The sequence below is a fragment of the Dermochelys coriacea genome, chromosome 5, assembly GCF_009764565.3.
Source record: "Dermochelys coriacea isolate rDerCor1 chromosome 5, rDerCor1.pri.v4, whole genome shotgun sequence".
NCBI lineage: Eukaryota > Metazoa > Chordata > Testudines > Dermochelyidae > Dermochelys > Dermochelys coriacea.
The window spans coordinates 84,373,179-84,398,386 of NC_050072.1; the positions used below are offsets into that span (position 1 = coordinate 84,373,179).

The 25,208-nt window shown below is 40.9% G+C and overlaps 1 protein-coding gene across 3 annotated transcripts in view; it reads left to right on the top strand.

Moving 5' to 3' along the window:
* Positions 1–25,208, top strand: part of CDC42SE2 (CDC42 small effector 2) — a 116,333-nt gene that overhangs the window by 53,371 nt on the left and 37,754 nt on the right. For 2 of the 3 annotated variants that reach the window (XM_038401842.2, XM_038401841.2), the window contains exon 2: positions 21,252–21,593. In XM_038401842.2, coding sequence (XP_038257770.1) covers positions 21,540–21,593 — 54 coding nt within the window. In that variant the 5' untranslated portion in view covers positions 21,252–21,539. Of the gene's footprint in view, positions 1–16,650; positions 16,761–21,251; positions 21,594–25,208 lie in introns of those variants that run through there. The other variant, XM_038401844.2, reaches the window with a different exon arrangement.

Consider the following 25,208-nt stretch of genomic DNA (forward strand, 5'->3'; position numbering starts at 1 on the left):
GCAACTAGTGTGTGCACTAGGATGGGAGCATGGGTATAGCTGCAGCCTAATTATTGACTACTAAGCTTCTAATCAATGCCTGATATTTTAGCACTACCCTCATCCCTCCGCCTGTCATGACTTAGTGGATGTTATGGATTCCATATCCTGAGATTTAAAACATTTTTCATTCAATTAAAAAGATGTCCGAACCAGCATACATAACATGTATGTTCTATCTTAACAAATATTTGCGCATGTCACATTTCATTCCATTGGAGCCTTTTGGTTAAGTTTTCAAAGCTGGTAGTACAGGCAAAAATGGGTGCCTTGTAAAACTATGTAAACTGACCAATATCCTTCACTATGCCATGAGGCATTTAAATATATGAAAGACTATGCCAAAGAACATTTTGAATAAGATGAAGCATTAGCTGTACAAGATTATCTCTACTCTGCTCTTCAGTCATCATGAGATTGTGTTGGTATTCACTCTTTCAGAGCCTCTGGTCTTAGATCCTTAAAATCCTCGGGTTTCTGTTTTTGCAGTAGACTCACTTGAGTGAGAGTCTGAAAGCAGATGCTGCAGGTATTTTCCTTTCTATTCCCTATGAATGCTATCATGCTGTAGTGTTCGGTTATCAGTGTCAGAATACACTTTTTTTCCATGTGACTTGAACACTTCCACTTTGCTAGCTGCTTACTAAGAGGAAAATCAAGATGTACAAAGTATTTTTTTAGTTTAAATATGCAAGGAGAATCCTAGATCTATCTAAAGTTTTTACCTTTGAGAGCTGAAAGGTACCCATTTTGCTTTTGGAGGTATGTGCAACAGGATAAAGTTCTGAACTAGATATGTAACTGTCAAGGTTCCTTCCCCACTCTGAACGCTAGGGTACAGATGTGGGGACCTGCATGAAAACCTCCTACTACTTTCCTCTGGGTGTCTTTTTCAGAAGAGGACCCAGAATATCCACAGCTACTCGCTGAAATGGAACTTCAATGATGGGGAGTGGCTGGAGAGGGGCTTTGAGCTGGTCTTGGGGTTTTCCCACTTTTTGGCATACCTCACAAGATCAGACATAGGTAGAAATATCCTTGCCCATTCCCTCCCAGTGGAAGACCTCCCCAACCGGTCTTTGGTCCTGGTCACCCCAGCATGGCCACTAGGATGATCGTGGGCTTAGCTCAAGAGCTTGACCCGGTACTTAGTTGGAACTACCAACTGTTTCTGAGGATGCCAGTCTTCCTGGTGTCCACCAGAAAGAGTTTCCTTGTATAAGACTCCTCTTTCTACAACAAACCTGGATCAATTAGGCAAGCTGAGAGACGGTGGGTTGCCCCATGCCGCCGTCCAAGCTCTCTGGAGGCTTTCATCCACTTCCTGTTCAGCCTGGAACTGTTCCCTTGATGCTGGAGACGTCACTTCCTCATTGTATTGTGGACCTATGCTTGGTCCCTCTGGAAGCGATGTAGGAAATGGGGCTGTTTCCATTGATTGTGAACCGCTCTCTGCTGGTGCACTAGGTTGGGGTTCAGGCTCTGGCTGAGCCTCTTGTGTAGGGTTATTGGTTGCTGCCAGTTCAGGTTCGGTGGGGCCCTCTGGGGTTGGGGTTGCAAGTACTGGATTCAGTGCTGGCAATGGGTCTGGTGCTGGTTGTTCCGCCGGTTCCGGTTCTGGGACTGGCTCTGCCTGGGTCTCTGGGACTGGATCCACTATTGCTGTTGCAGACATTGCAACATTGCTGGTGTCCGGGTCCATCACCTCTGACCGGGTCCTGGTAGAAGTTTCCAGAACAGCGCTAGGTGTGACGGCTGGTTTAGTCTGGCTGCGGTGACCATTCCCACCCTCTTGTCTGACTTCACACGATTGGCCAAGTCTTCCCCCAACAGCATAGGAATGGGATAATCATCATAGACTGCAAAAGTCCACATTCCTGACCAGCCCTTTTACTGGACAGGCAACTTGGCTGTAGGCAAATTGAAAGAGTTGGACTTGAAGGGTTGAATCGTCACTTGGATCTCTGGGTTGATTAAATTGGGGTCCACTAAAGAAGCATGGATAGCAGACACCTGTGCTCCAGTGTCCCTCCACACGGTGACCGCTCCAAGGGTATCTGGGAGGTATCTGGGCCTGAGGACCTCTGGTGTGATTCCATTGCAATGAACTGTAATCTGTTGGGGTTCTTGGGGCAGTTGGCCTTCACATGTCCCGGCTTGTTACATTTAAAACATCGTCCAGCTGACGGGTCACTGGGGCGAGGTGGGTTGCTGGAGAATGGTGTGGCGGGACGATAAGGTGGCTGGAGGGTTCCTTGGAGAGTAGGTGGGGCCTTGGGCGGCCCCCGGTAGTAGGGTGTGGTCTGAGGTTGTCACTTCTGATATCCGCTCCAACTGCGACCAGTTTTTTTCCTCTCTGCCACCTCCACCCATTAGGCTCCAATCTCCACCGCCTCGATTACAGTTTTGGGCTTTCCATCTAGGATATATCTTTCTATTTCCTCAGGAACACCCTCTAAGAACTGTTCCATTTGCATTAGGAAGGGCAAATCTGCTGGAGATTTAACACTTGCTCCTGATATCCAGGCATCCCAATGTTTCACAATGTGGTAGGCATGTCAGGTAAATGACACGTCTGGTTTCCACCTTAGGGCTCTGAACCACTGACGGGAATGCTCAGGTGTTAGCCCCATTCTGACTTTCACCTTGGTTTTAAACAGTTCATACTTGTTCATGTTTTCCTTAGGCATTTCAGCCGCCACCTCAGTTAAGGATCCACTGAGCTGTGGCCTCAGCTCTACCATGTATTGGTCTGTAGAGATGCTGTACCCAAGGCAGGCCCTTTCGAAGTTTTCTAAGAAGGCCTCAGTATCATCGTCTGCCTTGTAGGTGGGGAACTTTCTGGGATGGGAAGTGGTACCTGGAGAAGGATTGCTAGGGTTTGTTGGTATATTCTGCTGAGCCTTTGCCTTCTCCATCTCCAGTGCATGCTTCCTCTCTTTTTCCTTCTCCTCCAGTTCTTTGTCCTTGGCCTCCATTGCTCTCCTGTGGGAAGCTGCTTGGTGGTGGTCTGCCTCTTTCGCTGCGACCCTTTCTTTGTCCTTTGCCTCCATTTCTCTCCTGTGGGCAGCTTCTCGGGCTTTTTCTGCTTCTTTCACTGCCTCCAGTTTGGCTAACGCCAATTTGTGTAGTGTCTTGGTTTCTGTCATCTTTACCTCTCTGTTTTTAACTAACTTTACACCCTAGGGTTAGAAATAAAACAAACAAAACTTGACTTGTAAAATTTTGCTGTGCTGTAATAGGATACCTATATTCTCTGATAGTGATTGTCAGCCTACAGGAAAAAAACACACACACACAAACCCTGACACCTTTGGCTCCAGGCAAATAGGCAGACAACCCCTCTAGTTGCTCTTAGGAGAAAAAAAACAAACAAAAAAAAAAAAACTTCAGGTCTGTGAAGACTGGTGAATTTCCCTGCAGGAGGTTACCTATCCTGCCTTTAGGTAGAGAAAACTCCAGCTCACAAAAGACAATTCCCTTTTGTCTCTGCTCTGGCCACAAAGCAGAGGAAAAAAAGCTCTGTTTTCAGTTTGACCTGCTTTCCAGCAGCCCAAAGGAAAAAAAAATATTTTCTTTTCAAATCTGTGCTTCTGGTTCAAAAAATCTCAAAATGATTTCAAGTTGATCCCACCGCTATCACCGTGTCAAGGTTCCTTCCCCACTCTGAACTCTAGGGTATGGATGTGGGGACCTGCATGAAAACCTTCTAAGCTTACTTTTACCAGCTTAGGTTAAAACTTCCCCAAGGTACAAACTATTTTACCCTTTGCCCTTGGACTTCCACTGCCACCACCAAACGTTTGACTGGGTTTACTGGGAAAGCGTTGTTTGGAAATGTCTTTCCCCCCAAAAATCCTCACCAAAAGCTTGCACCCTGCCTGGGGAAGGCTTGATAAAAATCCTCACCAATTTGCATAGGTGACCACAGACCCAAACCCTTGGATCTTAAGAACAATGAAAAAAGCATTCAATTTCTTACAAGAAGAATTTTAATATAAGAAAAGGTAAAAAGAATCACCTCTGTAAAATCAGGATGGTAAATATCTTACAGGATAATTAGATTCAAAACATAGAGAATCCCTCTAGGCAAAACCTTAAGTTACAAAAAGACACAAAGACAGGAATATACATTCTATTCAGCACAGCCTATTTCCTCAGCCATTTAAAGAAATCATAATCTAACGCATATCTAGCTAGATTACTTACTAAGTTCTAAGACTCCATTCCTCCATTCTGTCCCTGGCAAAAGCATCACACAGACAGACAGAGATCCTTTGTTTCTCCCTCCCTCCAGCTTTGAAAGTATCTTGTCTCCTCATTGGTCATTGTGGTCAGGTGCCAGTGAGGTTATGCTAGCTTCTTAACCCTTTACAGGTGAAAGGGTTTTTCCTCTGACCAGGAGGGATTTTAAAGGAGTTTACCCTTCCCTTTATATTTTTTTATGACGGTAACTAAATAACTTCAGCAAATGGACCTTCAAATTCTGTCTTGTATCATTTTCTGCTTTCTGAACTAAGTTTTAAATGCAGTAGGACTCGCATATCAATACATAGGTCACAACATCGGAAGGCTGAATCCTACTACTTACTAAATGAGTACCAAATCTCCCATCTTTTTGACTGAAACTCAGATTTGACCCATAGTACATTTCCCAAATGGGTGTTTCAGCCGTGAACATAATCATAGAGGTTCTAAGGCCAGAAGGGACCACCAGATCATCTAGTCTGACTTCCTGTATATCACTAGTCACCACCCAGCACCCACACACTAAACCCAACCACTGAAATTAGACCAACATTTTACAGCCCTCAGGAGATTAGACTACTTTGTGCCACAGGCAGAGAACAGGAAGGATCAAGGTGCACCCTGGTATTTACCCTTAATATATTTATAGGGAGCATTCATATCCCCTGTCAGCCTTCTTTTTGTGAGAATAAACAAGCCAAGCTTTTCTAGTCTTCTTTCCTAAGATTAGGTCCTCCATTCCCCTGATCGTTTGTAGCTCTTCTCTATACCTGTTCAGTTTAAATTAATCTTTCTTGAACATGGGTGCACAGAAATTCTTACCAAAGCCCTGGACAGTGGCTTTAATACTTTTCGATCTCTACTGGAAATACCACATCTGATACATATTAGGATCGCATTTGCCTTTTTCACAGCCCCATCACACTGATGTTTCATAGTCATCTGTGATCAACCCCAAACCCAGATCTCTCTCCTCTTCTATCACTTCCAACTGAAGAGCCCAAACTTGAACTTGTAGTGGATACCAGTGGTATAAAGGTAGGATCTTGTAACGTGATTAAATATTTTTTGGAGTGATAAGTGAGCCATTGTAGAGGAGACTCTCTGATGTATAATTGTTCCTGATACAGGTTAACGGCTTGAACTTCCTGTAAATTGATTCTTGTACTGTAGCAATGGCTCCCTTAATAATAAGCATTTTGCTGTAATATTTTTAATGTGTTTTGGACATTAAAATGACACATTATAGTTAATATCATAAGTAGGTCAGTAATTGTATAATATATGTAACTGTGGATGTTGTATTTCAGTGTTGGAAATGTTCAGCTACAGTTACATTTTATACACCTTTGTTCTCGGATATGCACTTTATATTTTCACTTTTTGCTACATATGTACACCTTTGTATTTCTATACCTTTTACTGAAAAGCTCAGCTAAATCAATATTTTCAGTGACTAACATCTCCTCAATAATAAATCAGTTTTGTTTAATTTGGTAATGCTGTTCTTGTTTTATCTTTGTGCATAAAAAGAAACACCAAAAGAAATTTGATCTACACTTTCAACCAGTAACTCCTGATATATTACCATAGGGATTTCAGTGGGGATTTTTGATATTTTAGCATTCATTCCTCTTTTGATGCAGTTTGTCATCTTCTTACTTCAGATCCGTGTGTGATTCTCAGTACATTTTGATGAAATGTGCAAGAATTAGTGTCTATTCTTTCTGAATGAGAATTTCTTTCAAAAAGAAAAAGATTGAATCATGTTCAGTTACCTTGCATATTGCTTGCATATCTCATTGAATTATTCATAAAGCTGTATTAAAATATCATTAGCCCATAAGCAATTTGTAACATCTGAGTTAAGTTGCACTCTGCAGACGGTCTCAAGGTAGTACTGGTTTGTAGTTGCTCAGGGTATTAATGTGTCAATTCTTTCTCACTAAGGAACCCTGCTGCTGCTAATGCATTACAGCCACATGCAAGTTATGATCATAGATGCTTGTATGATGGTCTATGATGAACAGTTACTGAAACAGAGGCTGTATGCAAATCTTCTCTCTCTATTGCAGTTTTTCTTTCATTTTGTTATCTAGCATCTCTTCCATCAGGTAGGTAGATAGATAGGATCCTTTTCAGCTGAAGAAAATGTGTTGTCTTGTAAGTATTGTACATCAGAACTCCTCTATTCCCTCTAACCCCACCCCCAATAAAAATAACTTCCCTCTCCAATTAACTGAATTTGTAGTTCATCCCAATACTACAGAGTAACTGTAACATTGCCAACTCTAATGACTTTATTATGAGTCTCATGATTTTTGGTTTTTTGTCCTTCCCTCCTCTCCATGCTTTTTCAGCCAATCTTTATTATTTGGGGGGCATGACTCAGGACTTTGAACACTTAGAGTTAACAATACTAGGTTCAAGGGTGCCCATTTCTTGACATTACCCATTTTCTATTAAAATGGTATTTCTCTCATGGGTGGGCGAGGTTCCACGGTCTGATTCATGTCTATGATCTTCACTGCTCTGTTTCAAGGCCTAAATCTAGCAATGATCCGTTTCAGCCCACATGGGTCTGCCAGTTGCTCATGATGGAACTGGAGAATACATTTAAAAATAAAATAAGTCTTCTTTGATTGTGCCCATTCTATATCATGGTGAAATAACACCTTGTTGTCAGCACACAGGCACAATAGGGTGGTCCTGGAGAGAGAATGTCTTCTGTGCTTCAAAACAAAAAAAATAGCGTGCGCTCAGTTCTGCTGTCTCACTCCAAAGCTGCTGTTAATCCTGGCTAAGCATAAATGTGTTTTGTCTATTTAAGGTGAGTCAGATAACGCTTTTACTTGTAACTACCACCTTGCTTGATAAATCAACCCATTATAGTCATATCATGAAAACCTTTGTCCTTCATAAGCAGACTTCAAAGTAACCTGTGCTGCTTTGGTAGGGAAGAGTTTACAAAAAACAGTTGATTGCTTCAATTGGTGGGGGAAAAATTTGTGATGATCCAGTAATAGCTTCCCTCCCTTTCCCCCAAGGAATGGTTCGGGAAGATGGAGGAGTATTTAGGAAGCTTTTACTTGCCTTACTTGCTACAGGAGGAGAATAATGTGCATTTTATAGAACTTCAGCTATAGGAAAGGAAACAGAATGAGGTGGAAACAATAAAGAATGCTTTCCATCCCCTGAAGTTCAGCTGGAAATTCTCAGGCTTGTCCTTGGAAGTGAGAGAGTCGAAGCCCTAACAGAGGTCAGATGGTGCAAGGTAGAAACCAGGCTTGTGTGCTTAGGGAAATTGACTTTTGATTTTTATTTGATCCTGTGTTTGATAAATTCAAGCTCTCCCCTCTTGCTGTGTGCTCATTACCTTTAGTGCTGGGAGTAAAGTATCATTTTTTCAGGGGAAAATTACCAAAAAAAAAAAAAAAAATTCTAGGACCACAGCCTGGGCCATTGGTCCTGGAGAGTTAGGGCAAACTACATTGTATTGTTAAGTTTTAATATCATACGAACTTAAGTTTTCTCTTTTCTGTGATGCTTCTTAGATTTTTGTTCCTTTACTTAAAAATGATTTTTTTTAAAGTACCAAAGGATCTTAATTTTCTGAAAATAAAGTGCAGTCAGTAACTCTTACCAGAGAGGCTACAGTTTGATTGGTAGATGCACTACCTGTACCCTGATCTTGGTGCATGGAACACAGTCATTGTCACTTAACTTATTCAGTATTGAGAATCTGTCAGATTAGCACTGCCTTTCTTGAGGCTTGCATTTTAAGGTCACAGCTTTTTGGTAGAGAGAGGGTTTATGCTCTGCACAGTTTTTTATAGCAGTGTTGGCGTTCCACTGGTGGAGAACGAAGAGAATATTCATCTAGTATTGCTGTAGAAGGTGTAGGGAAATCGTAATTGTCGTAACCAATTATATGATAGCATTTTGACTGAAGCTAAAGTGAAACTACAAAAAAAAAATCAGTCCATTTATCAGATTTTCTCCTGCTCCTGTTTCAAGGCAAGGATAAACATTGGGAAAAGTCTATTGGTTTCCATTCAGAGCTTTTTGTTATAAGGATAGTCTTGTCAATCTCCTATTTTAGGCCCTTGCCATTCTCCCCCTCCCTCCCCCCCATTTTTATTGTCTTTAAAGTAACATAAAATCCATGCAGGTCCCTTGGCACTTACCAGCTCATGTATCAGTTCTTTTAAAACTTTACATTTAATAGCCCTAAAGTATGCTTCAGTACCCTGCTACTTTTTCTACTTAACTCAAGCACTCTGGCTTGTATTTCCGCTTTGCTTTGTCTATTACAAAATGGACTTGTTATGAAACAAATAGGTAAGGCATTACTATTCTAAAATATCAGTACAGAGGTGCAAGGCGTATGAGAAACTGGCATGTTATGGAGCAGAGGTATAATAATCCCTATATGTCTATGGTGCTTGTGTGTCAGCACCTGAAATATTGTTCTAATCTGGGCTACAAGTGATCAGAAAGACATTGCTAAATGTTGAGTGAAATCAGAGAAAAGCATAAAAAAATTATCAAAGAGCTGTAGGGAATAACATAAGAGGAAAAATTAAAGACTAAATATATGTAGCTTGATTAAGCAGTGACTAAGGAGGTAGGTATATTAGGTTACAAATATCTGAAGAGTGTTAAAAGCAAGGAGGGAGAGGGGATTATTTAGTGCAGTGCACAGAAGTATAACTAGGGTCAACGGAATGAAATTAAGAAAAGGAAAAAATAGACTCAGTAAAGCTGCTAGATTGAGGGATGCATTAAGTTGTGGACTGCTCTCAAGAGAAGTGATGCAAGCTCTAGCTTGCAACTTTTAAAGCTAGATTGGACTAAGCTCTAGAAAATTTAGTCTATGGAACAGTCCTTCAATGGCAGGGTGATGGGCAGCATGATCCAATATTTACCTTCAGTGTCTAACTTCTATTGTTAAATTTTTCAAAAATTGACTTTCAATGAAACTTAGGCTACCAACTAACTTAGGGCTTGTCTACGCTGGCACTTTACAGCTCTGCAACTTTCTTGCTCAGGAGTATGAAAAAACACCTCCCTGAGCACAGCAAGTTTCAGTGCTGTAAAGCGCCAGTGTAAACAGTACACGAGCACTGGGAGCAACTCCCCTCGTGGAGGTGGTTTTTTATAGCTCTGGGAGAGCCCTCTCCCAGCACTATGCCGCGACTACACAGCCACATTAAAGCGCTGCCGCAGTCAGTGCTTTAACGTTGCTAGCGGAGACATGCCATTAGACACTTTTGAAAATGGGACACAGGCTCCTAAGTTATTTTGGCACATCTGAAAATTTACCCCATGTCTACTTTGTTTAAATGCCTGGGATTTTTAATTTTTAAAGTTTGTTTAGTCTGTTCTTCCATCCAAGATTTTTGAACACCATGGAAAACAGTTACTAGTGGAGAGAGTGATCAAAGGAATAGGGAATAAATATAAATAGATGACCTGGTTAAGAGAGTGAAAGCCCAGCTAATGAGAAATCTGATTTGTAGCCCTTTCAGCAGAAAATGTCCAGTATTAAGTTGTTGTTTTGTAGTCTGGGGAACTGAAAGCTAAAGCAGAAGCATGATGGGTGAACGGATGCACCCTTCCTGTTTAAAATACACACTGGCTCACAACAAGCAAGACTGGGATAGAGGCGATTTAGCTGGCTTTTCAGACAGCAAAATGTACAGCCCAGTCAAAGTTCCTCGGTGACTGAATAAACGTACTTGATCATGTCCCAGAGAGTTTGATTTTACTTCACTTATTATAACTAATTTTTTTTAAAGATTATTTTGTGAGGGAAACTGACAGCAATAGTATAAATGACCCATTTTATCTGATGGCAGACACTGTTGCAAGAATAAGGTATCGTATAATGTCAAATTAAATTAGAAATGGGGATTGTGTAAACTAACTTTGCTTAAATAAAATGACCTTTGGTGAGGTCTGCTCATATCAAGTGCTGATGTTTTACTTTTAAGGTCTGATACTTTTTTTCCAAGGCCACAATCTTTATAAGAAATAGCACTGGTGCATTTGACTCATTTTAAATTTGAGTTCAAGTGCTAAGAATGAATTATTATGCTGCCTTACTGTATTAGAAATTGAACCATGCTCCCCCAGCAAACACTGACTAGTCTATTGAGTATTTGTCTATCGTGCCTCTTTCACTCTATACCGTAAGTCTGCGCATACTTTTATACTGATTTGTACAGTGGCCTGCACAAAAGAACCATGATCCTGACTGTTGCCTGTAGGTGCTTCCACAATACACATAATAATAATAATAATTAATAATTAATAATAATTAGTAGCCATGCTTTAGGAAGGCTTCAACAATTTCCATTGCACTGCTTTTTGCCTTGATTGGAATTATGTGTTAGGATTCACAAAGAGCTCTGTTGAGGAGAAGAAAGGATAGCCTTTCATTTCATTCTCTCTAGATTGCCAAGTGTGATGTACTGATTTGATAATGTGATGACCCTCAGGAACTGAAAGAATTCTATCTATCAGGGAGTGGGTAGAGAATATTTGATCAAGTTTCTTAAAGCAAATATAGCTGAAGAGGTTGTGTTTCTGTATTGCAGGACCTATAGAACTGGGTTCTTTGCAACTTCCAGTTGTACTTTTTATTAAAGCTTTTTATTCCATTTTTAAATTACATTTTTTTAAATGCTCTGCCTCAATGCATTACTTTTTTTGTATGGTTTCTGTCAACTGTTCTGTACCATGCTTCTTGTTCTACTATTGGTAACACTCTTGCATTAGCACCATAAAAATATAAATTGTACTGTTTGTGCATATGGTATTTATGAGACCGTATACAAATTATACATCAGCTGTTCTGGGAAACTCTGCTGCATGGAACACCCCCGCCCCCAAACACACACAAAATCTTATAAATGCAGAGTTTGATGTTGTCTGCTGTAAAACATTGATCTGTGTGCGTCACTAATCAGCACCACTTTACCCTCTGTAAAATTTGATTTGTATATATATTACTTTTACCCAGGCATCTCTTCTGGTTAATAATTCCCAAATGTTATTAATACCAAAAGTTATTTGTATAACTTTTGTTTTTTGAAGAAGCTGGGTAAAATATTTTGCAAACCATTTTCTATGGATTAGGTTTTTACAGTCCCTGCCTTACAGTATGGAAGATAATGAATCCACTGCAATACTGCTTGGTGTGTGTGTGTGTGTGGTTGGTTGGTTTTGGCAGACTAATAAGACCTTTTGAAGCTGAGCTACTTAAAACAGAAATAATTGAATGCAACATGGTGTCCAAATGAAACAGTAGGGGAAGAAAATGATCAAATAAAATTATGCAGGAAATATTCTTCAATAAAGTAAATCTCTGGAAAGAATCTCTACCCTTTTGTACAGGCAAGATGTTTAAAAAGGAGTTACACACACTCTTATTACTGCTTCCAGCTCTTACTTGCAAACAGCGTTGTTACCCACAAACTGAACTGGCTGTTCCCTCCCTGAACTGAATCACATGATTTCCTGCCTTTAACTACTTTATAGCTTCCTCTGACATACCATCATTTGCATTATGCGAGAGCCCAACTTTTCTCCCTGTTTCTCCTTTTCTCGCTATACTTTCTTTCTAGCACTCTGTCCCTACTCCTTTTGCAGTCCTCTTTTCTCTCCTGTTAAGTTTCTCTACAGTATACATTCCCTACTGTGACTGGATACTTACATACTGAAAGCAATAACCAGGTTTAATACCCTGCAGTGTTACAGGGTAGGTACCTTTGTCAATAAACAGACCTTTTAGTACTGAATGGAAATCAAAACTTAGTAATCTTCAGTATCCTTCCCTGTGAGCTGATTTTAGAGTTGTGTTGCTTCCATTAAAATTTGAGATTTTTCTGAAAGGAATGTAAGCATGAAAATAGATTGTCAGGGTTCTTAAAAGAAAGTCAGAATGGGGGGGGACATTGCCTTGGTTTGGAATTGGCTATAAGAGATTAATAATTTAAAAAAAGTACTATTATGTGCATATCCACTGCACCATTTTACATCATTTGCTTTTGAGCCAAAAAATTTCAAACTTGTTCAGAATAACTAGCCATGAAGGGTCAAATCAATGGCAAATTTGAAGATCAACCTGTTTTCAAAGTACACAAATGTCTGAAAGTCTAAATATTCCTTTGAAATTTGAGTACAAAACTAAGAATTGTCTATAGATAATCAGTACTCCCGATCCACAAACACATTCTCACCCAACTTACTGAGTTGAATCCCTAAATCCACCTAAGGAACATAAGTCATATCTGTCAAAACAAAAACCACCAACAGAAAGACAAAAGGTGTGATCCTGTAAATACGCTCATGTTTAACTTACATGGGTAAAGGGGAGAACGTGGAAATAGTTGCACAATACTTGTGGCACCTTAGAGACTAACAAATTTATTTAAGTATAAGCTTTCGTGAGCTACAGCTCACTTCATTGGATGCATGAAAGCTTATGCTCAAATAAATTTGTTAGTCTCTAAGGTGCCACAAGTACTCCTTTTCTTTTTCCAAAACATAGAGGTATAGGAGTAATCCCATAGCATATGGGTTAAATTAGCACCTGTTGAATCATAGTCCCAACATTTGTCTGACTTAGCGGCACCTGTTTTGAGTTTGGAGAGGGGTCAAATGCATCCTCCATATGATTTTCCACTGAATTAATCATAAATGGAGGTTCAAGGAACAGTTTGGAACACTGGCTAAAATTTGTTTCCACCAGTTAGCAGAGAATAATTGGTCTAGTTCCTCCTCCCATTTCTTTTTTAGAAAATCTGTATTTAATTCAAATTTGCTGGCCCAATGTGCATATAGTGTTGCCATAGGTTTTAGCAATCTGAGTAATATTTGGAGAAATGAAAGCAGTCCAGGTGGGTCAGGAGTAGCTCAGGCATTAGGGCTAAACAGATGGGAGATGGTATGTTTAAACCGGATATGTTGCCACTCCTTAGTCTCTAACCCAGTGGTCACCAACCTGTCGATTGCGATTGACTGGTCAGTCCTGAGGACTCTCCCAGTTGATTGCGATCTCCAGCAGCATAGCGGGGGTGCTGGTAAGGCAGGCTCCCAGCCTGCCGCGGCCCCACACCGCTCCCAGAAGCGGCCAGAATGCCCCTGGGGTCCGGGGGGAGGGGTAAGGGGTCTCCAAGCGCTGCTTTAGCCTGCAAGCACTGCCACCGCAGCTCTCATTGGCCAGGAATGGGGAACTGTGGCCAATGAGAGTTTTGGGGGCAGTACCTGTAGAGAAGGATAACATGCAGAGCCACATGCCCCCCCTCCCCGCCCAGGGGCTGCAGAGGCGCATTGGCCCCTTCTGGGAGTGGTGTGGGGCTGGGGCAGGCAGGAAGCCTGCCTTAGCCTTGCTGCGCCGCCAACCGGGAGCCGCTCACGATAAGTGCCAGCCGGTGGGATACCACACCTGAGCCCCATCCTGAAGCCAGCACCCCATTCCCTCTCCTGCACCCCAAACCCTTCTTGTACCCCAATCCCAAGCCCTGAGTCCCCTCAAAGAGCTAGCACCCATACCCCCTCCTGCACCCCAAACCCCAGCCCTGACCCCATGACCCCCTCCCAGAGCCAGCACCCTGTATTCCTGCCTGCACCCCAACACTCTGCCCCAGCCCGGAGCCCTCTCCTGCACCCAAACACCCTCCCAGAGCTTGCACCCCTCACTCCCTTCTACACCCCAATCCCCTGCTCCAGGCTCAGCCCAGAGCCTCCTCCCACTCTGTAAACCCCTTGGCCCCAGTCCAGTGAAAGTGAGTGAGGGTGGGGGAGAATGAATGATGGAAAGATGGGGGGCTTTGGGGAAGGGATGGGGCTTTGGGGAAGGGCTGGGATTGATCCTGGGTTGCCCTTAAATTCAATAAGTGATCTTGGGCGTAAAAAGGTTGGAGACCACTGCTCTAGACTAATCTTTCTTTTAATATTGTAAAAGGGAGGAAGGTATAATTTCCAATAAATTGACAGATGGTCAAAGTCCCCTTTCTAATCCAGTCTGGCCATATAATGGGTTGCCTGCTATACGGAGTTTTGAGTTACCCCAGAGAGAGGCCTTGGTATGTAGAAAGCGGTGATTTTTAAAATTTAGTAGACATTGTACATGAAGTATTTCTGGCTGCCACAGTAGCTGGTAATTGTTCTTTAGGGAATTGATGATGGTATGAATGAAGCACATTGGAAAGGGTTAAAGAAGCAATCAGTTCTGCTTTCAGCTGGAGCCACTCTACAGCATAAGGGAATGAGCCACTCTATTGCTTGACTTAGAGTTACTGTCTGATGGTAAAGTTTAAAGTTGGGGAATCTAAAAGCACCTGTTTGGACAAAGAGCTGTAATCTTTGTAAGGAGATTCTGCATTTGTTACCAGCAACCCTCATTGTGAGAGAAGATTTAACCCACCCACCCACCCACTTTAGAATTACAAATAAATTTTAACTTTTATTTCAATAAAATGAGGAGGACTTGTGTTCTCAGGTGAAATGTGGGAGGACCTTGTTTTAAAAAATAAGTATTTGAGCTGCAGAATGTGGCATGTTGTTGTGGGGTGAATATGGGGCTCCCTACTGGCATAGAACAGTAGAATGGAATATTTCAGAATTCTTCAGAGCTAAGGGTATTCTGGGTACCCCAAGGATAAAAGTAGCCCTAATGAAATCTGATGAACTCTTAGTCTTTCATAAAATCAATATTGGACATTTCTGTGAGGCTGCTGCCTCTTAATTTATACTGTGGGTTTTGAAGATGGCCAGGAAGCACCTCATTGAAGACCATGAACACACTGAAAGAAGTAATGTTGTTAATGTTCTGTGCTGGTCTGGTAGTATTCTCTTGCATTCAGACTTCCAGATGGAGGAATTTATGTTCCTAGAATTTACTTCTAGGTTTTGCTCAGGCTCTTGCACCAAATAATGTCAGTAGCGGTCTAAGCAAAAAATGCATGTGTTTTTATAAGAGCATTGTTGTTGCAAGTAGGGCTCTATGTGCTGGGTGCTGTACAGCTATGTAGGAAGACAGTCCGGCCCTGAAAAGGTTGACTGAAAAGACAGAGTGTGAGGTAGGCACTCAAAGTACAAGTAGAGTGGATAGGGCAGTAAGTGGCACATGGCTTATTACTTCCATTCTTTAATATATATACTGTCTCCAGAGGTCCCTCTGTCTAGCTATTCTTAAGTCTTCCTCTTTTTTTCTTCTCTCCTCCCCTCCAACCTCTCCTTTTGTGTTCCTTCTTGCTATCTGTCCTTGATACAATCATGCCCTCCTTCCTTACTTCCCATTTCCTGATCTCCTTCAGAGATCATGAGTTGAGTTGGTGAGTTCTCACAAGTGAGGATTAACCCCCCAAAGCAACTGTCCAATCAGGAGAGTCATGAAAGTGTTTTGAGTGATTTAAAGCATCTCAAGATACTAAAGGGATCTGCAGGGGGAAGGGCATCGAGGCATCATCTCCTGCCCTGTCCAGAAAGTATCTGGTCAGCTAGAGGAGGTGGTTCTTCTGGTCTAGTGTGTAAGTTTGCAGGTCATTGGGGTTGACCTTCATTGCCTCTTCTGCCCCTTTTGTTGCCCACCTTCAGTCCTGATTTTGTATACTTGGAAGCTATTTGGGAAAATGGTAAATTTAATTTTGCTTTTGAAATACGGTTGTGGTAGACAATGAGCTGTGATAAAATGAATATAATCTTGCACACAAGTGACCAGATTAGAGCTCTTGGGGAATGCTAATATTTTTTGGGGGGTGGAGAGGGCCTTTAAATGACCTAACAGTGTAGCATAGCATGCCTTTTACTTCATGATATTTACTTATCAAAAGCAGCACGTTTGATTTAAGCAGATTGGTCAGGCACCCCCAGTTGGCAGACTTCCCAGCTTCCTTGCTGGGTAGTCCTCATTGCAGTAATCAAACAACTTTGACTTCCAAACACAGCAGTACCCAGATGGGATGGATAGTGTAGACATGACATGAGCACAAATAGAGCAGTCAAAAAGAGCACAAATGGAGCTTCCTTTCCAATGACTATCTCTGTGCAACCTGAGCATGAACTTAATTGTTAACAAATTCATGTCCCATAAACGATTTAAGTATAAAATAATATTGTTGATAACTATGTAGATATATAATATGTAAATGTTCTTTTAAAATAACAATGTGGGTCTTGGTATCGGGGAGGCTAGTTACTGCAGGTGCTAATATCTTATCTGAATTTAATTTTTCTTCCTGTGGTTTACTGCACTTTTTATTTGCTGCTAGCAATCATCAAATAGCCCGATTACCACACTTCCTGTTTGAAACTTCAGCAAAGAAAATACAGCCAGAGGGTAAGGAAGAGCCTATTAAAGTGTTTTAAAGTGAGGAGGCAGTTCTTACACTGTAATTACAGAACAACTTGCTTTCTTCAAACCCTCTCTTCCCACTGTCAGCGTATACTGTATTCCTATTCAGGTAATTTAAGATTAACACTGATTCGCCCCCTTTCAGTGAGGAGTCCTGGAGAACCTGAAAGGAGAACTTTTTTCTTTTAAAATTTCTTTCTCAAGGTTTATCAAAGTTCAGTAAAGTTAATATGTTTTAATAAGTTAAACCTCTGCTCATACTCCTAATTGCCATACCTTGCTCTATCCACTAATTGCCTGTGACATTTTATTTCTGCAGTTTAAATTTAAGATCGCAATGTAACAATTTTGAGTCGTAGTTTCACTTTTGCATTCGATCAGCCATAGAACTCGCTTTGAAACAGTGAAAATCTCCTTAGTACTTCAATTTGTGAAAAACAAAATAGATCTGTATATCTAGGGATTCTCATCCCTTAGTACTGTTCGTTTAAATTCACCATGAAAGGCAAAATAAAGTTTAAGTATGATACTTTTAATCCTGATTGAGAGACAGTTTGTGTGACAGTTTTATATGTTCTCTTTAACCCTCAGTTGTATTATCCAACTAAACTGGTACAAAAGACGTTAGTGGGCTATAGTAATAAAGTGTATGGTGTTCCTTTAGTAAGGCTCTTGTTAAATTGGTAGTGGGGGTAGTGGTAGATGAGGATATAGTCTGACTCATTTGGAGTTTCATTACCCAGCTGCTCAATTAGAACAGCACTGGGAAATTATGTAAGAACAAAAATTTAGTGTTTTTTTTTTTAAAGCAGTCATCTTGAACTGCATGCTTCAGTCTTGTTTAAGAGGATAAGCTAGTAGAGTCCCAGTAATCTGGGAGGTCTAGACAGACAAATGCAGCAATATGTAATGTGGTTTGCTACTCACACAATACCGCATTAAGGGCTTGATGCTGTGAAAGTGCAGAGCGCTACCTGTGAGGTGCTGAGTGTTTAAATCCCCATTAAGCATGTGACTTTTAGGGTGCTCGGCATCTCATAGGATCAGGCCTAGGTACTTTCACACGAGATCATGATTTATATAATTACCTGGTTGGTAGCTGTAGGGATAATCAGTACATATTTAAACCAATAATCAACAAAAAGAACAACTTACTCTCCTTATGTGAATTAGTTCTTAAATAGGGTTCTAAAGGATGTTAAGAGAACTCTGCGGAGTGTATCATTATTGCTAGCTAGAACGTTGATGTCTCTTTTGCCACCTGCTTAATTGAATTTTTTCCATTTTACACAGCCTCTTTGTGCCTTGCCTTACATAATAATCAAACCACAATAAAAGTCATTTGTTTTACAGGGCAGTGCATATAAAATTCCAGCTTTTTAACAAATAGCCATCTTTATTTACTTTATTTATTTTCTGGAAACCTAATTTTAAAAATGAGAATTAAAATGCTACAACATTCAGTTGTTTCAAGACGTAGAAATTATTTCTAAAGGGAAAAGGAAAGGAAAAGTTCTCCTCACGTGGAGAGGAAGCAGACAAAAAGGCTTCTTGGCACTGTTATATGCTATAAAAGAATGATAGTCTTTGTAGGCTCATTGTAGTGTAACTTGCACTTTGAGGTTCAATTGTTTAGTGGATTTTGTTTGCAGACAAAAATAAATGTTTGGATTTGGGGGTGAGAGGAGCGATTTTCACACGCTTTGCAACTCAGAACAGAATTTCAGACTAACGCAAGCATGTCCAAGCTTTGTGGATTGTTCCCAGGGCTTCAACTGACTTCAGCACTTCAACCTGCAAAAAGTTGGAAGAACATTCTAGGTATTAACATGCAAATAAGACTATGAGCTGAGGAAGAATTTCCCTATATGAGTGGGTTTAGATTTAATCAGGGATTAAAAATTGAACCACTGTAATAACAGGAACTTAATATATTCAGTTCTGGACCTGTGCCAAAAAAGCTCTGTTAGACTGAGGGTGTAGTGATACTCTATGGCCTGATACTTCGAGCTTCCAGGGATACAGATGAATATGTTATACCATTGCTAGGGAAAAGGGAAATCCAACAATACAATTCCACAGGATATTTATTTCTAGGTCTAGTAAAGGGATCTTAAACTCAAATCACCACGAGGGCCACATGAGAGCTAGTACATTGGCCCGAGGGCCGCATCAGTGACACATTTTCATACAAAGATACAAAAGCCCCCCCATTTTGTGAACTGGAACTGGAGTAGCAAAACAATGAAAACAAATGCCCCACTTTCCAGCTTTGTGGGTGAGAGAACTATAAGTGAAGATTATAATGCCGGACACTGATAGCCTTAAGCCAGCCAGCTGCCTCAGGAATCTGCCAAGAATTTCGCTGAAAATGTGTTCCTCATCTTAGTAATGGAGCTAAGACTTATCACACATCTCTCCACCTTTATTTGAATAAAGCTCCTTCTGATCTGACAGCTAAGACATTGTCAGTTTCATCCAGAACAATTTACAAACTTGGAACCTAATCCTGTGAACCCTCAATCATTTGATAATCCCATTGAAGACAATGGGATTATTTGCATGACTATGGACCGCTTTTGTGGACTGGTAGGAGTTTCAGGAGTCTGTTCCTTTAAAGGAAGTTAAATCCCGCATTGAAATGTGATGTTTGGGTACAATACCATTATAGGCGCTGACTTCCCCTCTGTCTGGTGGGTGCTCAACCCCTCCCCTCTGCCTCTTTCCGCCCCTGGCTCACCCACCCCCATTCTACCCCTTCCCCAAAGTCTCTGCCCCATCCTGCCTTTTCCCACCCTAGCCCCACCCCCTTCCTGCCCCCATTCCACCCCCTTCTCCAAAATATCCACCCCTTCCCTGCCTCTTCTCCACCTCCTCCCATGAGCACGCCACGTCCTCACTCTTCCCCGTCTCTCCCAAAAAGTCCTTAGCGCCGCCAAACAGCTGTTAGGTGGCAGTGGGCAGGAAGCGCTGGGAGGGGGGGAGCTGGGACGTGGCATGCTTGGAGGGCGGAGAAGGAGATGAGGAAGGGGGAGTTTGGCTGTTGGTGGGTGTGGAGCACCTGCTAATTTCCCCATGCATGCTCCAGCCCCGGAGAACCCATGGAGTCGGCATCTATGAATAACATAATGCAGTTTAGGATACAGTTCTACTTAAAATTTGTCTTTTAATAAATCATACATATGCTGAAATGGCTCCTCACCCAACTCCCATATTCCTATAAATGGACTGAAATACTACATATTTGGGGGGAAAGTAAGTAGTTAAGCATGTTGATGATTGCATCAAAGGGGGATGTCAGAGAGGACGGGGAGAGTGTGGGGGTCCTGGGCTGGGGCGGGGTGGGGAGGAGTTACATGGGAGGTCACATGCCCCCCTTGTGTCCCTCCCATGAGTGCAGTACCACCAAGAAATGATTTCTACTTGTACCACTGCTTATTACTAGTTTCTATTCCTTAGAATGACATTCCCGTACATGAACTCAAATATCTAATTACCTTTGTTGGAGACAAATTTCATGACAAATAAGTTTCTTGCAAAATTGGAATGCATAAATTTAGACTGTCAGTTCATCAGGATAGAATCTATCTTTCTTTTGTACTTTGTCTAGCCCTATGAGTCCCAAACTTATTTGAAATCTCTAGGTAATGCAGTAGTTTTAAATAGTAATGTACAGCAGTTTGCGTATTAGATTTCCATAAATGTATTAAACCATTTATATAGTCAGTATTTAAATTTTAAAAAAATAATTGTGTAACTTTATAGTTTATAATCCATTTAATTTTCTATTTATATACGAAATAAAGATAACACAGATTGTGCATGGAATGACCACAGTAAAATCACCAGGGAATTACTTGGGGGGGGCAGGAGATGGAGACTTCAGGTTAAAGGTTAAACAAAATTTTAAAAAAAAACCCCATTCTATAGTTTAGCAAAAGAATGGCTGGAATTTAATGTGTCGGTTGTTCCACACTAGTTTTGTGTTTTAAGAAGACAGCCCCACATTTCAGATGTGTTTTTTCCCATTATGAATGGAACTGTATATGGAGCATCAGGGTAGAGGGGAGGGAAAGAAAAGTATTTGTGTTGAGAGAATTTGTGCCTTATTAGCTTCAGTTTATTGGTAACTTTTTTTTTCAGAATTAGAAAAGGGTGATTTGGATAGCAAGGTCCCCATCAGCATTACAAAAACAACTGTCAGGGCAACCAGTTACAACATACTTAAAATTTGCACCCCCAGGATCTTAACTGGCTGTAACTGGGCCTAATCTGAATATGCTTGGAACAAATCATTGCTTTTAACATTCTCCAAGTCGGGACACTATTCCTAAGTGTAGATTCTAGTTACGTTATCTGTAACTTTATTACAAGAAGTCATGCAATCCTTATATTACTTGAGGCTCTGTCTTGCACAATTTTTAGTGGTGTGTCTGTACAAAAAAATGTGATTAAAATAAGTGTGCATCTTTAGGGTTCATATATGATTCATGGTTTAAATATTTGTTAGGGCCTCTCAGTTATATATTCTGAAATCTGTCAGTTTAAAAAGACCTGTTTTCTTTCTTACTGATGTGATGCACTTTTTTCTCTTTTTCAGGTTATTGCCTTTAGAATAAGGACCAAGAGACCATTTATACATGCTGCTTTGGTGCTTGGACTAACACATTCGGAGAGAAGTCTCTTTTACATCTTTGCCACAAACTTGATTATCCCAGGACTTAACTGCCATTGGGAAAAGCTCACAACAGAAGAAAAACCTTTTCCACTTTCGGTCCGTTACACAGTAGTTGAGCTAAGGAACTTTCTACGTGGAGGCTCTATAGCAGAGATTTGGAATTTTGCTGCTTGCTCTTATCCTCTGTGTTCACACGTCAGACTGTAAACAATGAGTGAGTTCTGGTTGTGTTTCAACTGCTGTATTGCAGAACAGCCTCAGCCTGTAAGTATGAATCTCTGCATTGTTTCTGTATGTAATTAAGTATAATGTTCTTCTTTTTTTTTTTTTAATTCATACATTTGACTAAGCTCAGTGAAAATGAAAAAAATCATCTAGCATCTTTGTTTAGCTGAGCTGTAGAAATAATCGTATCTATTTCAGGCTGAGGTGGCTATTTTGATTTGCAAAGATACTAAGGAAGATGGGGGGTAGAGGGAGCAACACAACAAAAGACCCTAATGTAGGTCCCAAAAATGGATGGAAAATTGGGAATATAAAAATCCAACTTCAGCTTGTTTTGTTGCTATTTTAGGCTAAGCTGAAGATAGGGTTGGGTGAGGTTGAAGGAAGGGAATATTTATATTTAGAAATCAAGTGGGAATTCCAATCCTGACCCACTGACATCAATGGCAAAACTCCCATTTTTTTTTGCCATTTACTTCAATTGTAAGGTCAGGATTTCACCCAGTGTTTAGCTGCCACTCTTAAGGATTTTTTGATGAAATCTTGAGAGAATGTGTATTTCAATCAGTTAACTTGATTTGCACCACAATCGTTTCAGTTTTGCTAGAAGGAGGAATGGATGTGATAATGGCTAAGTAAAGCATGAAGGAATACAAGACAGAAGGACTTCAAAGCATCATGCCCGGAAGACAAAATAAACTAGCTAATACTATTAATCAGGAAAAGACAGGGTACACAGATGTACCACACGAATTTATTAAAATGCTGGAACAGTAGAGAAGTGATTTTTTTTTCTTTTTCATATTGAGACTCAAGAAATAGACTTAGGGCCTCTGCTACCAGGTACTGGATCCAATACTGTTGTGCTTCTGGGAGAAAACCTACCTATCATGCAGGTAAAGTAGGCCAGGAATTTGATTAGCAGTTCTGGAGATGTCTTCACAATTACACCTGGGAAGATCAATCCTGTTGAGCAGTGCATCCAGATCAGTTCAAGTAGTGGTGTACAGAAAGGAGAATTCTTTATCCCAGCCAATAAGTGGGAGACAGTACAGTCAACGCGGGAGACTATGTTGGAATTAGAAGTAATAAAAGAATCACAAAGTGATGCAGCTCATAATAACACAGAGAATTTGGTTTTGTATTGACTTAAGGAAAGTCAAAGCCACTGAAAAGCGTAATGCCTACTTGCTTTTCTGAGACTGTCAGAAATAGTAATTGCAAAAAGATTGAAAGCAAAAAGAATCCTGAAGTATCAGTAAACTTAACAATTTAAACCTCCTTGTTGCACATTATAAATGTAACTTGCTGTCATTTTTAATGAAACAGAGTTGTGGGAGGAGTTCATATCTCAGATACCAACATGGGGAGTTAAAATTCCTCTAATGTGGAATGAATACCTTGCAGTCTTTCAAGACTTGCTGTATCAGTATCCTAATGACTTACATAGTTTGAAGACAAAATGTTTTAATAGGATTAATGATGTGTGAGTTGTGATGGCATTCTGGAATTAAGAGAATTAATACAGCCTTAGGATATATAGCACAATTCCATATAGTTTGCAGACTCTGCATTTTTTTAATTTTATAAATAACAGTAGAAACCAAAAATATGTTTCACTTGTTTTTAGGAGCTGTAGATAGCTGCTTTTCTAATGATTATAATTTTATGCTACAATGAAGTTATTGCATGGGAGTGCAAAATGAAATGTTACAGCAAACATAATACATTAGTACTACAGTTCTTAATTTGTGGGTCATGATCCCCAATAAAGTGTGGAGGTTATAGTTCAAAGCTGAATAGGGGCTGCAAGCCTTCACCCACTCCTGTCTCTGATGCGGATTTGCTCAGTAACTTGCGCTCCTCCTTCCTCCCCCTGACCGCCAAGATACAAGCAGCACCCTGTAAAGCATTTCACTTGTTCCTTAAGTGCTGCATTTCAAGGCTTGTAGGACCTGGCTGGCACATATGAGTACAATAAGAGTTTTTGCAAAGGATTTTGCATGTGATTGAGAAGTAGTTTTGTGTGACTGCATGTGGGATGATAGTATTGTTGTAGTTAGTAAGAGACCTAGAACTCTTAAATTCCAGTTCTATCTGTGTTCCTCTTCTGTCTAACTGGGACTTAAATTTCAGGTTGCAGAATGTAAGTAAATTATTAACATTATACCCAAAAAAATAAATAACAAATCTAAATCAGTCCTTTTTCCATTCTGGGCAGGTAGGTACAATGACTTCTCTAAACTTCTTAAAAATAATTTCTTTGGAAACTGGGAATGATTCTCAGTGCACATAAAACTACTTTGTCTCACTAGAGCCCAACACACATTAAAAGCATGAATATGTCACCCGTACTCATGGTTAAGTAGTAACTCATTCTGCAAGCAGCCCTCTAGGAATCCATGGAAGTACTTGCAGTGTGGGGGTACTGTTCAATGTAAGGGTGGCAGAACTAGGCCCCAGAATGTGCTGCTATTGCAGCAGAGCCTCCTGTGGGATGGGTTTCAGCAACTGAGTCACTTTGTTGGCTTCAGTCTGTGCCTGCTGCTGGCTCCCATCACTCCCCATGCTGGGTTCTGGGGCCAGCAGGGCACCATCCCAGCTGACCAACACAGTGCCCAGAACCCAGTCAAAGTCCTCCTAAAATGAGGACGTATGCAAGTTGTCTGAGGTGTGTTTCTGGTTCCTGGTTTTCCTATACTCAGTCTTGAGACGCTTAATCAGATCTCTGCACTGGTCACCAGTCTGGTATATATACAGCGTTGCCAGCTTCTTCGCTATTTGGTGGTATGCCTGGTCATTCCTGGTACTCTAACGGAAGTCCACTGTTCTGCTGGCCTCACATCAGAGGATCACCAAAATCTGACTCTGCTCCAGTGACCATGAAGCAGTGTGCTGCAAAGGTTTGTCCAGTTAAGTCTCCATTGCAAACACAAGGCTGCTGATAGTGTGTTTTCATTTCGGTGGTCAGAATACAATGGAAGAGTTAGTGCTGATTCGCTGAGCTGCTGCAGTACACAAAGGAGGGATGCTTCTGTTTTCATTGGCCTTGATTTGAGGATTCTTGGATAGAGAGGATGAAGATAGTTGGCCCATGGGATTGTGGGATACTTTTATTGGACTCTGAGGCCCCCAGTTGGTGGGGGGGGGGGCAAGGAGGGTGGCTGCATCTTCACTGCAAAGCAATAGAGCTTGAATCCTGGTTTGGACCCTCAGTACCTGCAGGTTTCTACAACTCTAGGGCCAAGTCTGAGTCTGAGTGATTTGTGTGTAGATTGAAGAGGGGTTTGGGCTAAAGCTCTAGTCTGAGCCTGGACTTACGTTGCTGTGTAGATGTACCCTTAGTGAACAACACACTGTGAAGTTCCTGTGTACCATGAGGCAGCTGGAATATATCAGTTGCGCTGCCCTCAACCATCGTATCGAATGTAGTGCTAAATTCTAATCTAATATGTATAACTCTGAGCTAGCACAATAGCGTTTTTGTATTTTGAATTATGTAGTAATGCACATGCTATTCAGTGGTGGTTAAAATTTGGTTCTTAGAAATTGACTAAGGGTACGTGAACAAATTCCCCGGCTTCTGAATTGCAGTGATCTAACATGCAAGAGATTTTTCTAGCCATATGCCCTATTATTGGTATATTTACACAT